The sequence below is a fragment of the Argiope bruennichi genome, chromosome X1 (genome assembly GCF_947563725.1).
Source record: "Argiope bruennichi chromosome X1, qqArgBrue1.1, whole genome shotgun sequence".
NCBI lineage: Eukaryota > Metazoa > Arthropoda > Arachnida > Araneae > Araneidae > Argiope > Argiope bruennichi.
In genome coordinates, this window is record NC_079162.1 from 7,325,107 (window position 1) to 7,340,375 (window position 15,269).

The window sequence follows — 15,269 nt, forward strand, 5'->3', positions numbered from 1 at the left end:
TTTAATACAACAAAAATACTATAGTTCTGACATGATCAATATAGAATGCGGAAGAGATATAATGATGTCGTTTCTTAAGAATACTGGAGAAAATATTTTGTAAATATATGTACAATAGGGTGGAACGAAAATGGCCTTAAAAATTTTATTTTAGATTTTAGTTTGGTAATAGTGCTGAAAAGTTGTCTTTTAGGTTCAAAAACAATATTTAAATATTTGGTTGCAATATTACATTATCTAGAAATGCCGCAAAAAGCTCGAAATTTGTGAAAAAATTGAAATTTTTAAAAAGGGCATCTAAAATATTTTCTTAGATTTTTGTTTGGCAATAGTGGTGAAAAGTCAGCTTTTAACTTCAAAAAGAATTGAAAAAAATTTTGGTTGCAATGCAACAATATTTCAAGGTGCCGAAAAGATAGCTTAAAGTTTGTAAAACAAAATTAAAAAATTATATAATTTAATAAAATATTTTTATGAATTTTTCGTTCATATAATGTTACAAAAGATGGTTTTAAATACATATATAAGTATTACAATTGGAAAAAATTATTAATTACAAAGTATAATAATAAAAAAAATATTTTTTATGTCTAATTTTGCGTTTTTTACTTATGTATCCTTAATGATTACAAATGTTACAGCTGCAAAATGTTTGTTTCTACTTCATTGCCACATTAAATTGTTTTTTTAATTAAATTTTGGCATATTCACACTGGAATTAATTTTTCATCTTATGTACCCTTCTCTTGCGATTGAACCACAGACATTTTGAGCCTATTCGTCCACCAGTTTCTTTCCACTGCTTGCATGCGACAAGTCCCGAGTCCCATATATTATTTTGCTCAGCTTCAGATGCCTTCTGTATAGAGTTTTAACTTAATATTAAACCGCACAGGTTTTTGGTAGTTTTACCGCTTCTTGCCTGTTTGATGAACTTGGTTAGCTTGTCTCTTTTTGTAAAGAACATTGTTGTGCTTCAGCGCTGTCATTGTCGCCAGTACTCGTTTCTGATACATTAGTATTTTTTGCCCGTTCTTGATTAAACTTAACTATTCTCCACTCTTTATTGCTTCTTTCTTTTTCAAATCGCTTACGATAGCAATATCAATATTACTAAAATCATTTTCCTGTTAGAGCATTGATCGTTTAGAACCTTTTATTCCATAAATGGTCCCTTTTTTTTTATACGTCAGCAATATCAAATAAAAGTCTAGCTTCTTCTCCAAATTCTTTTAAGTTGGAATCAAACTTATCTGAACATTTTCTGCTTTTAGACTTTAATAAATTCCTGTATTTAGCATGATAAGCTTTTATCATTTGTGAAATTCTTTTGCTAGAAGCAACGGGAATAGAAGCTCTTGACCATATTTGTTCTATTATGGGAACTAAAGTGTCACATATTTCGCTTAGAGAAGCATCCTTCTCTGAAGCAATTTTGATGTTATTTCTAATAAAACAGTAGCACTAGATTCGCCAGTAGCGTGTTCAACTTCAAGCAAACCACTAAATTTTCCAAAAATAGAACACTACGATATTTTTCTTGTCTTCACTAGTTTAGACTAAGCCATTTTTATTCACTGCAAAGGATACAAGCACAAACTAACAAATCAATTACGTTAATCAGTTATACAATAGACGGAGGGGAGATGCCAACTCGACTGAACACGGCAAAGCTACTGATTTGAAACCAGCTCTTTCCTTGTCACCGGATGCAGACAAATCTCCGCCTTACCTCAATAACAACCGCTCCGGCGACGACTCAGTGCCATGCCAGTACAATAGTAAAACTGTTTTTATACTTTTATTCATATGACAATGCCTAATGCAAGCTCTTTATTTCATAATCGAGGAGCACAAGAATCCTTAAAAGGTTGTAAAAAGTGTATTTTTATTAAACTTGAACGTCCTTGCGGCACCTCAAGATCTACTCTAATATTTTTCATATTTATAATTTATTTTATCTACACCAAAAGGCAACTTTTCCACGCTATTACAAATCATCAAAAAATAAAAAAAATGATTTTTTCGTTCCACCCTAATGTACAAATTACTATTTTATGTAAGATATGAAAAATGAATTGCTTAAACAATAGATCCCCTATATATATTAAATTTCAATATATATTTAGGCTTAAAAACCAGTGAATTTTATTAAGAAACAATTAGATCTTGAATATGAATTCCCCTATCTTCATTTTTAGGCATGCGTTCTTATGGTCAAGTACTTTTTTAATTTAAAGTTATTGCAAGTTAATATTCCTCCCAAAAATTGAGTTTTATCCCCTCAATTGCACGCATTGCTTTTTCTTAACCCCATCGTATACAATGACGAGTCTGATTCACTATGGAATTACTAAATTTTTAACTTTAAATCTGCAATTAAGGGAAAGTATTAAGTAATTTAAAATGCAAAAATCACTTGAAAACGCATCATTACCTCAAATGTCCTTTTATTATTCTAGGGATTGAAATAACAATAATTATCCCAAATAAGATCTGCCACCTAATTAAGAAGTTAAATAAATTCGTATGTTAAGAGGTTAATGTGTTATAACAATTTTAATCATCCTTTTATCAAGATATCTTTATATAAAGTCTATGAAAAATTTAAAAACTTCTGAAATCATATAGTTTTTGCTGCGAATAGTAATTAAAAGAAAAAATAAATAAAAATTATACGTTCCCCGATTACAAAGTCCTAATATTGAATGCAGAGTTTGAATAATTTAGGAAGTAATTTATTTAACAAATTTAGTGTATACTTGGTTAAACTGTTTTAGTGTAACTAAAAAGCTACCATACCACAAATATTTTTTTTGTCGTCAGTTGTAGTCGGTAATACCTCTTTAGTGTAATAATTGTAGCTTGTTAAATTAGATTGCGAAAGAAAACATAATTTACTTTAAATAAACTTAATTTGCAAATGAACAATTTACTTACTTCAGTAATTTATAATGAAGCCACATAATTTCGCTGCAGTAAAGTAACTTTTTTTAGCATGCATATGCACAATCGTGTCAAAACAAAGAAAAAAAGAAAGAGTGTTTAATGAAATTTAATTTAACCATTAACTAGATTTTAGTCAGGCAATTCTCATAGTGAAATGAATAAAATAAATTTACCAATTCGTTATCGAGAAAGTAACAATTAGATGAAAAAGACGACGATTAACTTTAGAACTTGAATTTGAATGATGAATTATGGAAAACAACTCTATCGTCCTATTCATGAATAATATAAAATCTTCAATTTCTCTAATAATTCCACTGACAGGTAATCGAAGTGCTGGATGAAAATAATTTTTTCCCATAATCTATGATAAAATTTTAGCCAAAGGGGAAAAAAAATTAGTCGATAAAAATGTGACGTCTTATTCACTTGCCAGCTTATTGATTATCCTGCTAAATATAATATAAAGTATATGCTAAATGAACATTATAACATTTAAATCAGATGACTGAGAATTTGGATTTAACGTCGTCGACATCCATTGCAATGAAGTCGACCGATAAAAATTTTTTGGCAAAATGTGACATATTTTATTCCTTATTCACTTGTCATCTTGTCGGTTATATATTGCCAAAAGTAATGAACATTAAAAGCTTGATGAACGACATTTGAATCAAATGTCTGAAAATCTGCAGATATAGTCTTCGACATTTATTACATTCAGTTAGCAGTCAGCCTCCTTAAAATTGTCAGCAGAATGCGATATCTTATTCAGTCGGATATATTGCCAAAACTAGTGTAAATTATAAGTTAAATGAACGACATTTCAATCAAATGTCTGAAAATCTGTCTGTCTTCAATCAAATGTCTGAAAAATGTCTGAAATTGCTCCCCTGTCGGCAGCAAGACGCTGCCGACAGGGGAGCAATTTCCCCCCTTGCCCCCTTCTACCGCTGCCTCTGATCTCCTATTTTTGCATCCTGCTATGTACATGCTCTGTAACCATTCGTCCTTCAGATAAATCTATGAATTGTGGGCAAGAAATCTTCACCAACAGAATTATCCTAATTAAATGGCCTAATTCTAATTGTGAGGAAACTTACTATAATCTTTTTCGACATTATAGCATTTGGCAGTATCTATTTCACTATAGAAGAAATGTTTTACATGACCAATGACTTTTAACGGCTATTCCTCATTCATGTATCACTGATGCTGCTAGTGAATTTTTTGAAAGGTCCAAACGTAGGCCAGTCTAATGTTGAAAAGTTATGTCATGTGGAGATTCGGAGAGTCAAAAGAATCCCCCCGTATTTTTAGACAAAATACCGTACTGGTATGTCGAGTTGATACTGATGATTGTCCAGAACTAGTAGAACATACCTCTCTTTGGAATCTTATGAAACTTTAAGCATATTGCCCTGATATCTACACAAACTTCAAAAACACAGTCTTCAACCTGTTTGGTACTTTTTCTTATAATTATCTCTCTTGGTTTCTGGGTCTTTTTATCAACTCAGTCTTCTCAACGTTGTAAATATCTCGACAGTGTAATTTGAATTTACCAAAGAAACTGGAAATATTGTAAAGATCTGTCTACACTGTGCCTATTTAACCTACGCTAGCTGGTGGCCTGCAAAGATTTAAGCTTTACCCATTAGAAAGCTGATTGTCAATTAAAGAAATTTCACATTCACTCCAGGCTACTAGGAGATTTATTTGATTTTTTGAGTAATGATATATCAATGTTTATATTTCTAAGTATAATATATTTCTGAAGCACAGTAAAGTTCCATCTCCAGTTTATCAGGAAAACTCCGAGAAGTTTCTATTAATAAAGTTAGGTCTGTTTGATATATGCAGCATCCCCAATAAATACCTTTAAAAACTAATAAAATATATATTGTTTATTTAATTAATGAAATTAATTATTCTTAAAGTAGTTAAATCAGAAAATGATTTTGATTAGAAATACAACTTTACGAATTGATTTTACTGTAGAATCTTGGGAATGTCGTGAAACTAATTCTATATTTCACAATGAACAGCTAATTATTGCATCGTCAGCTGCCTGTAGAAATGTCTTTTAAGTAAGCGTAATCCTTTCCGTCTTTAATTTTTCGTATTAGTTTTTAAAAAGAAAACATAAATAAAAAAATTCAAACTTACGCGGGGCAATTTTTTACGCTTTAACAATAAGACACAACAGAATTGTAACAAATTGCTCCTCGTGGCGCTATTTTATAACTCGATATCCTGTGAGTGGTTTAATGCAGTTGCTCTGGATTTTTAAATGTGATATCATTTACCTGAAATCCAGTATTTCTCGTGGTACTGACCTTATGCATATATCTCAAAATTTTTCGAAGCAAATAAAAATTTTAATTTAAGCAATTAAAATTTAAAAGAAAATTTACATTTACATTACATTTATTTATTATTTACTTAATTTTCCTTTTTGAAACTAATTCCTAGTAGTCCAAATATCGGCAAGGAAGCCATAAGAAATGAGAGGTAACAAACAGCAAGAGAAAATTTAATTTCAGCCGACGGTTCATTTAAAATTCAAATATAACAATTTACCCCAGTCTTCCTTCCTTATAGGTGCAAGCAATAATTTATTTTTAAGAAAGGAAAGGAGTTTTTTGTCAGATCCAGAATAACTGACGACGATTCTAGCGTCATCTTTTTGCAAACGCTGAGGTGGCATTTTGTTCGTTGAGAAGTCCTTGCATCACTTAGCTGTTCCGATCTTGTAAAGATCTTCTTATCGTAGCCTTTTTTCGCCTTTTCAGCCTTTCGAGTCAATCTGCAAGTTTTTAGAGCCATTCTATGCCGCATCTTACAGGATAGTTTCGAAAGTTTTCAAAGTATGTGCATTGGAGATTGCTGAGAAACATATTAATTCATATTTCATAATCATTAATTCATATTCATATAGAACATATAGTTATCATATCTATTCATCATTTGATGCCAGATTATTTCTTCTTAGATGACTTCGTTCCAAAAGTTCTTCCTCTAGCATCAATTCCTCGACATAATTATGTCAGAGAAGGCGTCATCTCTATACAATCTTTGTGTTTGACTGTTTGTTTTCAGAATTGAAAGAAAGTACCGTGGTGACTTCTAACACCAATCAGCTTGCCCGCATGTGTGCTATTTAATAGAGCTATTTGTGAAAACTATGCATAGTTTCTTAAACATTATTCGCATTTTTATATAACACTAGTATTTGTTTAATTGCAGTTTAGTTGTCTTATGGATCGGCTATTTAATAAATTTTTCATGTTACAAATGGGAGTCTTGGCTTTAAACTTAGCTTCGAAAAGTTATGAGTTTTTAACATCTGAATACCTCCGGGCTTTGGTCTAAGTACAATTTCTTTAAATAGTTTTGGAAAGGGATTCAGAGCCATCACATCCACTGATGTAATTAGGCTATTGTCCATGAGCAGATTGGATTCAAAGGCGCTTTAAAAATTTATTATGCTGATTTTTCCGAACACATAATTATTTAATTACAATTTTAAGTATATTGTAAGTAAAATTATAATTAGAGTTTAAAAAAATAAATTATAATCAAAAAATGACTTTTTTCGCTTAAGGGTAATTAAAAGCAGATAATTTTGTAAATGATTTTTTGAACTAATTAACAGGTTTGTCTCTGCATGAATACTTTTTGACGAGATAATCAATGAGAAAAGCTATTTCAAGCCTTACCTAATAATTTCTATTTATTGCTGCAGACAAATACGCAAGCGTTTGTTAATTATTGGTATTTATAGTTCTCCGCATATACGCACCTTATTCCAAATGTACATATTCCAAATAGCTATCTTTCTGATGTTCCAAACTCTTCAAAGTGCAGTAAATCTTTGAATATCTGCGATTGTTAATCGCAAAATATTGCTAAAAAAATTTTGAAATAAAAAAGAGCATTTTAACATGCTTAAACAAGAACAAATAACTGATTAAGTACATAAATTTGTTTAATTTGTCATATGTGAAGCCCTGTAGTATAAATAAAATTGATTCCATGTTGATTCCGTAGTATAATAAAATCCGTGTTGATTTGTGTCCTTTTATGGCATTTTGTGATTTATCCATGGTTGCCATGCAACTAAGTTCTATGATTAATCGCTAATTTTCTATATTTAGGAAGTATTTATAAAGTAAATAATACTCGAAATGATTACCTCCACAAGCAATTAATACTGTTGTTCCAAATAATAAATTATGGATAATGATATTCATTTTTAAAACAAGATGTTCGCAGATAAGTTATCCATACTGGTAGTTTGCTCTTCAATTACAAGAGTATCAGCTTTATTTATTTAACTATACTAAATTTTTATTATTTTAAAAAATGTTCTTTCAAGCCAACTTAATTTTCATATCCTCAAGCTGATGTGGTTTGAGGGTGGTCTCTCAGGTTTTATCCCCACCATCTGAAGGTTCACAGTGAGTAATATAACTCATGGCAACCTTCTTTGCTAATTTTTTTTAAAATAAGAATTTTACTAGTAGTTTTTTAATACTAAAAAACATTTTCTTCATTATTATGGACCACTATAAGCAAACAAACAAATAAACAAAAAAAAAAAAAAAAGACTACTACAAAGTAGTAAATAGTCTATCTGCAAACTTCCGTGGAAGATATCTTCCGGATTTGCTTTTCTAGAGATTTAGACTTTCACTTCATTCAAAAATAGATTTAAACTTTCACTTCGTTCAAAAATGATAGCTTAAAAGTGAAACTAAAACTTTAATTTTTTGAAATTTAAAAAATAATCTTACAACTTTTAAATGCTTAACTAAGCATGCACAAATTATTTATTTAACACGTTGACTGTTGAGTCCATTTCGAATTAATATAACAATCACGAATTATTTTGTGGTTTTTACTTTACGTGTTAAAGGAAGGAAGAATTCTGTCCACATTTTAACGTTTTGTTTTGAGAATGAGATGTGAACCAGTAGATTTGTGAAACTGGAGCTACAAATAATTTCTTCTGATTATTGGCAAAGTCTAGCAGTGAGTAACCCTAAAATGCGTTGAAAATTAAGGACGTCATCCAGTGGGTAAGCGTTCCATTATATATTTCTGCGTACTGTCAAAGTAAACATTCTTAGACCATAGATAAAATAATGATTTGATATTTGCATTTAAAATGTTTCTAAAGTTATCCTATTATAAATATTTTTTTACAGGAGTTTCTTTTTCAGATAAATTACAGTCTCTGCCGTCATATGGATGAGGCGAATTTTAATGTTGTGGATGTTGTTATTAGACTTCTTGAAGATGTGATATTGTTTTAACATTTCTTTTCATGTGTATGTGTGTACATATTTTAATCTTCAGTGTTTTTTTAATCCATGTTTTTCTTACCTTCGGCATGCTTATGTTATGCATTTGCATGTTAAATGACGCAGCATGAAATGCATGCGTTAGTAGTCATTATAACCCCGGAAAATTTGAAATTAATTTTTTTCAGTATTTTAGAATACATTTTTTTTCTTTTAATTATTGTGGAAATTTTGTTTTCTTCTGGATTTTATTTCTGTACTATTACTTTTTCAGAATGAGGTTCGAAAACTGGTTTATATGAAAAGGAAAAGCTTAGCGAAGGCTTTTGATTTATTGAAAGTAAAGAAAGATGGGGAGTTCATTATTGATTTTAAAAGATTTAATGTGCTTCTGAAAATGATACCACCTGCTAGAAGTACCATGATGGTAAACATATTGTGGTATGTTTTAGATACGAATGGAGATAATGCTGTAGGTAAGAATTGAATCCGTTTTAAATTTTGCGGATTAAATTAGTAATTATAGTTACTAAATATTTTCATATAGTTGTAACAATTGAATGCGTTGAACTTTTGAAAAAATTTCAGTCTGAATTTTAAAAAAACTATCTCTAACTATGTAATGTACCAGTGGTATCAAATAACACTTTATTGCTTTATAGGGCCTTGAGCCTAAACTTATGATCAAATATTCATACTATTGTGCATTTCTCAAATTAATTATTCGAAACTGAGAAAAGGTGCTATTTTATTCATATAATGTTAAAAATATTTTGCTTTTTATAATTAGTGAATTCGTGTTTTTGAAAAAATTTAATTTTGTAAGTTCTAACTATTTTGACCATTTAACGTGGTTTCTGTTCGGAAGTTTTAAAAACTCCATCTAAGAAAAAATTTTGTGAATAATATTTTCCTCTCTAAAATCATATTTTTGCAAATTAGGAAAAATTTATCGAGACTATTTGTTTACTAATACTGAAATTTTAGCTTAATTTTCTTTTGAGTATAAATAACATTAAGGATTGCTCACAATTTATCAATAATTGATCTTTTCAATATTTTGAAAAAACGCGCAGAATATTTTGGAATACGTATAAGCAAGGGTGTATTTTAACTCATGTAAATTCAAATTTCAAGGTGAGTATTGTTAATAAAACTGATTTTGTCAGTTTCATTGTAATTATCGGCTAAGCAAAAAAAAAAAAAAAAAAAAAAAAGTCATTTACGACTTTAAGAATTCATTAGAACTGATAAATGATGATAAAAAAATTTCAGCACGAATGGCCTTTGAGAGAAATAAGATGTTTTAAGAACAAAAAAAAGTTGGAGTTCAAAAAATGACTGATAGGTGGCGTTGATATGCAGTATATGAAATAGATGTACACCGTACAATTTTATAGTAAAAGACAGTGAACTGAAAAACAATAACGACACAACTCTGCATTCTATAGATTTATTTAAGCAGCAGTTCAACATGACGACCGCATGAAGACAAGTGCGGCCGCTGCGTACCGTATGCGTGGATGAATTCTTAATGTGGATTGTCAAATAGCATCTCTGAATTTCGACAATATGGAAGGGAAAAGACTGGTATATCAGTAATTTTAAATAACCCCATCCTCGACTTATCACTCGGTTTTAATCAAACGTTTTTAAAAGAAGTGTCTTAACCAAAGTAGCAAGATGGGCTAGGGCACCATACTGCACGAAATTTATTGTAAACAATACACCTCTGGCCTGTAATGCTGGCATAACATTTTCATGCAAAAGACTGGAATTCAGCAGTCACTTTGCACGTTTTCCAGTCAGATATTGGACAATGCTGTTCGAAGTAAAATGGACTGACATCGAAATGAGCGGTGAAAACACACCGCCTGTCTTACGAGGAGAATGGGATAGTTTCATTCTATACTCGCGGGGATTCGATGCGGCCCAAATACTCTTTCTGTGCGTATTGGCATTCATGTACAATGCTTCATCTGTTCACAGCATGTTGAACAACTATTGCAGTTCTCATTCCCGTTTAACAGACCCTCATGGCAAACGATTTCTTTGCAACGGTATCTGCTGGTAAAATCTGACGCAATGACTGTCGTTTGTGGGGATACAAATGCACTATCCACGAAGGTACTTCGAAATGATGATTCAGGCACTCCCGAAACCTTTCAGTTTTATAATCTACTTCCCGTGAATGATTCTGTAGCCATATCCTCCATTAAAATTTGTACGGCAGTATCTATATGACAAGGGGGGGGGGATCAAGGTAAGTTTCGGTATCTCTGGACGTAAAAGAGGATCTTTTCTCGATTTGCATTGCGAAATTTTCGCAATCTTACTGCCAGCATAATAAATAGTCCCTATTCATCCAGATTTTTTCATTAACAGCTTGATTTTCGTAATCCACTTCATTTATGCATGTCAGTGTTATTTATTGGTCATTTGTTGAACTACAACTTTTTTGCTCTTAAAAAAACGGAATTAAAATTTTTCTTTAATGTTTATAATGACACGATCGTATTCTTAAAGAACACACATATCTCAAATAAAACGCAGCACTCAGACTTTTCTTAAAATTATCTATTCAAAATCAAAGCAAAAGCATCACCATCCTTCTCTCTCCGTCACACAAGCACTTCTAATCATATCATATAAAAAAAAATCATTAACCCTGAGCGGCGACGGCGAATCTCGCCAATTGATTCCGCAGACGTCGCCAATGGCGGCCAAACATCACACGTTTTCCCCAAGATAATGATTAATCTCAATTTAATTGTTATCTGAAATTAGAACATTTTGTCCACCTTTGTGACGAGCTGCCGAAACGTTACAATACAAATATGCTACATATACATTCAATACCAAGTGATAAAATTTAAGAATTATAATAAAATTTACATTCATATGCAAAAATTATAAATGAAAATACTATTTACATTTTTTATTAGAGACAGGCAGTCTAGACAGCGCTTCTGCATTCACAAGTTTGCTTCCAGGGCAGTGTTCTATATCTAGGTGATACCTCTGCACAGCAAAAGTCCATGGTAGTAACTTTGATGACTGCAGGGCATTCTTAACGATGTAAGTTAAGGGATTATGGCCACTGATGATCCTAATAGATGCTCCAAAACTCCATGGTTCGAATTTCTTCAAGGCCCTTACTATTGCGTAACCATCCCTCTCTATCGTTGTCCATTGAGTTTGTCAATTTCTGACTCGCATAGCAGATAGGATAATACTTTCCGTTGTAGCTCTGTGAGAACATGCTCCAATGCCTATTTGAGGTGCATCTGTATGGATAAGGAAAGGCTGCTTCAATGATTTCGTATGAAGCTCTGCAGTTTTGGGCAATTTATCTTTCAGTTCTTGAAAGGATTCTTGATGCGCTTCCTTCCTTTCAAGGACTTCCGGTGATCTTTTCTTCGTCAATTCTGTGAGGGGATGAGCAGTTTCTGTGTAATATGGGATAAAATCTCTGTAATAGTTCAGCAGTCGAAGTTCACTTTTAAGCTGAGTTTTTGTTCTTGTTACTTCCAACTCTTGTATTAATCGTGTTTTTTCTATATCCGGTTGATGCTTCCCAGAGCCTATTATATGTCCGAGATATTTGATTTGAGCTCACGCAAATGAACATTTCTTCGATTTTACAGTGAAACCAAACTTATCTAATTTTGTAAATATGCAATACAGGTGTTGCAAATGAGTTTCAACGTCAGGGGAAAATATTGCTATATCATCGATGTAAGCTCTTCCTAATTGACTACATTCTTTTAAAATATTATTTATGACTCTTTGAAATGTGGACGCAGAATTTTTACGTCCGAAAGGTAAAACGTTAAATCGATATTGAGCTCTATGAGTTCTAAAAGATGTATAGTCTTTAATTTGCTCTTCCATTGGAATAGCCCAGTATCCCTTTAATAAATCCAAAGTTGTGATTATGTTAGTTTTACCTATACTATATATTAAATCAACGACATTTTCCATAGGAAAATCATTTGGTTTTGTAACAGAATTCAGGGTTCGGTAATCTAGACAAAGTCTCAAACTCCCATCTTTCTTACTAACGGAGACCACTGGATGAGCTATGTCGGCATCACTCTCTTCTATTAATCCTGCTTCCAATAATTCGTCTACCTGTTCATCAACTTTTTTCTTTAAAGCCTCCGGTATTCTATAAATGTATGGCTTCTTCTGTTTCATATTTGGTATCAAGTGAATTTTATGTCCTTCAACTTTTGCTTTTTTGAGTTTTCCGGTAAATAATCCTTGATGTTTTTTAATCAGCGCTTTTATCTCTTTTCTCTGTTCATTTAAATGATCCAATTCTATCTCACTCATTTCATTTTTCTTCAAAGGAGCAGAATAATCTTTCTCAGGAACTGTTATAATTTCTCCGAATTCTTCCTCATCTTCAAAAATAAACTCCCACAGCATTAACTCTTGTCTGGAATTTTTTGATTTTGTTCGCATTGACTCTCCTTCTTTTTCCATAAGCTAATTTTACTACGTAGGAATGTGGTGGAACGACTTTGACTATTTCACCTGGTCCAGTTCACCGAGATACAATTTGTTGCTCGAATCCGGAATGAGTAAATACGCAAGATATCCAATCATAAAGTTTTTCGTTGCAGTTCCCCTATTAAAATAATCAGCGTAGGATTGTTGTCTCTTCTCAGCAAATACTTTCACCAGTTCAGCAGCTTCCTCCATTTTCATTTTCAGTTCCTGTAGGTATTCCGCTGCAGATTGTCTCATATTCGTAGATAAAGAAATCTCTCCAGACCAAGTTAATTTTAGCACTGCAAAAGTACCTCTTGCCTGTCTTCCATACATTAGCTGGAACGGTGAAACACCAGTTGTACAGTTTGGAACCTCACGGTAAGCGAACAGAAAAAATGGAATGTACTTATCCCAATTTGCTGGATCAGCTCTTATGACGTGATGTAACATCTGTTTGAAAACCTTGTTATATCTTTCAACCAAACCATTACTAGCTCTATATCCAGGACACGAAAATTTCGGATGACTTCCTAATCTAGCAAGAATTCTTGGGTGAGTTTTGATATAAAATTGATTCCCTGGTCACTAGCAATCATATTCGGAATGCCGGTTCTCATAAAAATGTCTAATAAGGCATCGCACGTAGAATTTGCTGTTAAACTTCTCAGTGATGCTGCTTCAAGTCAGCGGGAATATTGACACAATGCATATTTAAATTTAAATTTTCTTGCTGAAGTAGGTTCAATAGGTCCAATTATGTCAATATTTGCCACTTGAAATGGTAATTCTGATCTTGGAACAGGTGTAATCGGGATTCTATCAGCTTTCTTCTTGGGGATTCTCAACAGACAATCTTTACACGTTTTACCGAAATTTTCCACATCCTGGGAAAGACCAGGCCAGAAAAATGAATAACGAATCCTCTCTTTAATTTTTCGCATTCCCATGTGAGCATCAAAAAATGATTCATGAGCTAGCTTTGAAACTTGTCCTCGTCTCTCTTTAGGAAGTACAAGTTGGTTTACCGGCTGTCCTAAAATTTTATCCTTGTGATAGAGGAGATCATCAATATATATCCATTTGTTTTCTTTTTCCCTTGAAGGCAAGCATTCTTTAGTGATTCACAAGTTGTCTGCGCTTTTCGCAGATTTATTACAGTTTCATTAGTAGATTCAATTTCAGCTTCCGGTGTTATCAAATCATCCATATTTTTATTTTCTTCCCCGTTTATACTGGCATGACACATACTACTCCTTTTCTCCGGTACGCTTAAGGGTTGGAATAAAGAGAAACAAGCCGTTACCTTGCTTGGCGGATCGTAATTCATATTTGGCTCTTCGGTTTTACAACTCTCTTCGTTAAAACAGTACTCTTCCGACGAACTAATTAATAATTCATAAACATCCGGTGTTATTTAGCAAGTAACATTCAATTTGTCAATTAGTGAAATTAGAGTATCCACATTATTAAATAAATTCGTTTCATTCCTGTAGTAAATGGGGATTCTATAGACTCTCGCCTCTCTTTGTTTACCAAATGCAGGCGTTAAAAAAATCTTGCTTCCTTCTATATCGTATAAATTAGGTACCAACGATGAATGAACAATAGAAATTTGTGTTCCAGAATCAATAATGGCTTCAATTCCTTTTGAATTAATATAAACATTGACCTTTAGAAGTGTGACGAGATTTTGATTCGGCCTCAATTGCAAGTGTGAAGACTCCACTTTAGCTACTACTGCTTGGTTCGAGGAGTTATACTATTAGAATTCGGATTTGCATTAGAATTTCTATCGTGTTGTCTTGTAATTTCATTCCTTCTTCGATTATCCACACAATCCCTTAACAGATACAGATGACTTCCACAGGAATTGTAATGCTTTTGTTTTGGAAAATACTGTCATTTACTCTTGTAATTTCTCTTCTATGGTGAAGAGGAATATATTCACTAGATGAAAAGTTCGGTATTCTAAAATCACTTCCGATCTCAACAAATAGTTCCTGCTTGGCTCCAAAGTAAATGTCACATTCCGTAGCGAGATCCTGTGGTTTGAACCATTTTTTTCCCTGTCGTATGGAAATATGAGACGCAGTTTCATTGTTTAGCGAGTCAAATAATTTATCCAAAATTATAAGTTCTTTAAGGGTCTGAAAATCTTTTAATTCTCTCAGTTTACACTAATATTCCCACATAGGCGTCAATCTGGATGCAAACTGGATATGATTTTCTCCCAAGTTTCTCTTTGCTCTTCGGAAGTTTTCCAGACAAACCTGAGGTGTTGGTTCGAATTCTTTTAAAATTAGAGTTTTCACTCCAACATAATCCTTCTTATTTTCTTCATGAATATATACCAGCACATTCGAAGCCTTGTCACCAAGTAATCTCAACAAGATTTCCGCTTGAAATTTTTCTGGAACTTTCTTATGTCTAAAGGTTTGTTCAATCGAATAGAAAAATATATTCCAAGATTCTGTCTTTTGTGGTACAGGGATTGTCAAAACTTCCGCTCTT

At 32.3% G+C, this 15,269-nt stretch overlaps 1 protein-coding gene across 2 annotated transcripts in view; it reads left to right on the top strand.

Annotated features, from left to right (window-relative positions):
* Nucleotides 1-15,269, top strand: part of LOC129958132 (two pore calcium channel protein 1-like) — a 113,721-nt gene that overhangs the window by 48,822 nt on the left and 49,630 nt on the right. For both annotated transcript variants that reach the window (XM_056070333.1, XM_056070334.1), the window contains one exon: nucleotides 8,533-8,734. In XM_056070333.1, the coding sequence (XP_055926308.1) occupies nucleotides 8,533-8,734 (202 nt within the window). The remainder of the gene's footprint in view (nucleotides 1-8,532; nucleotides 8,735-15,269) is intronic.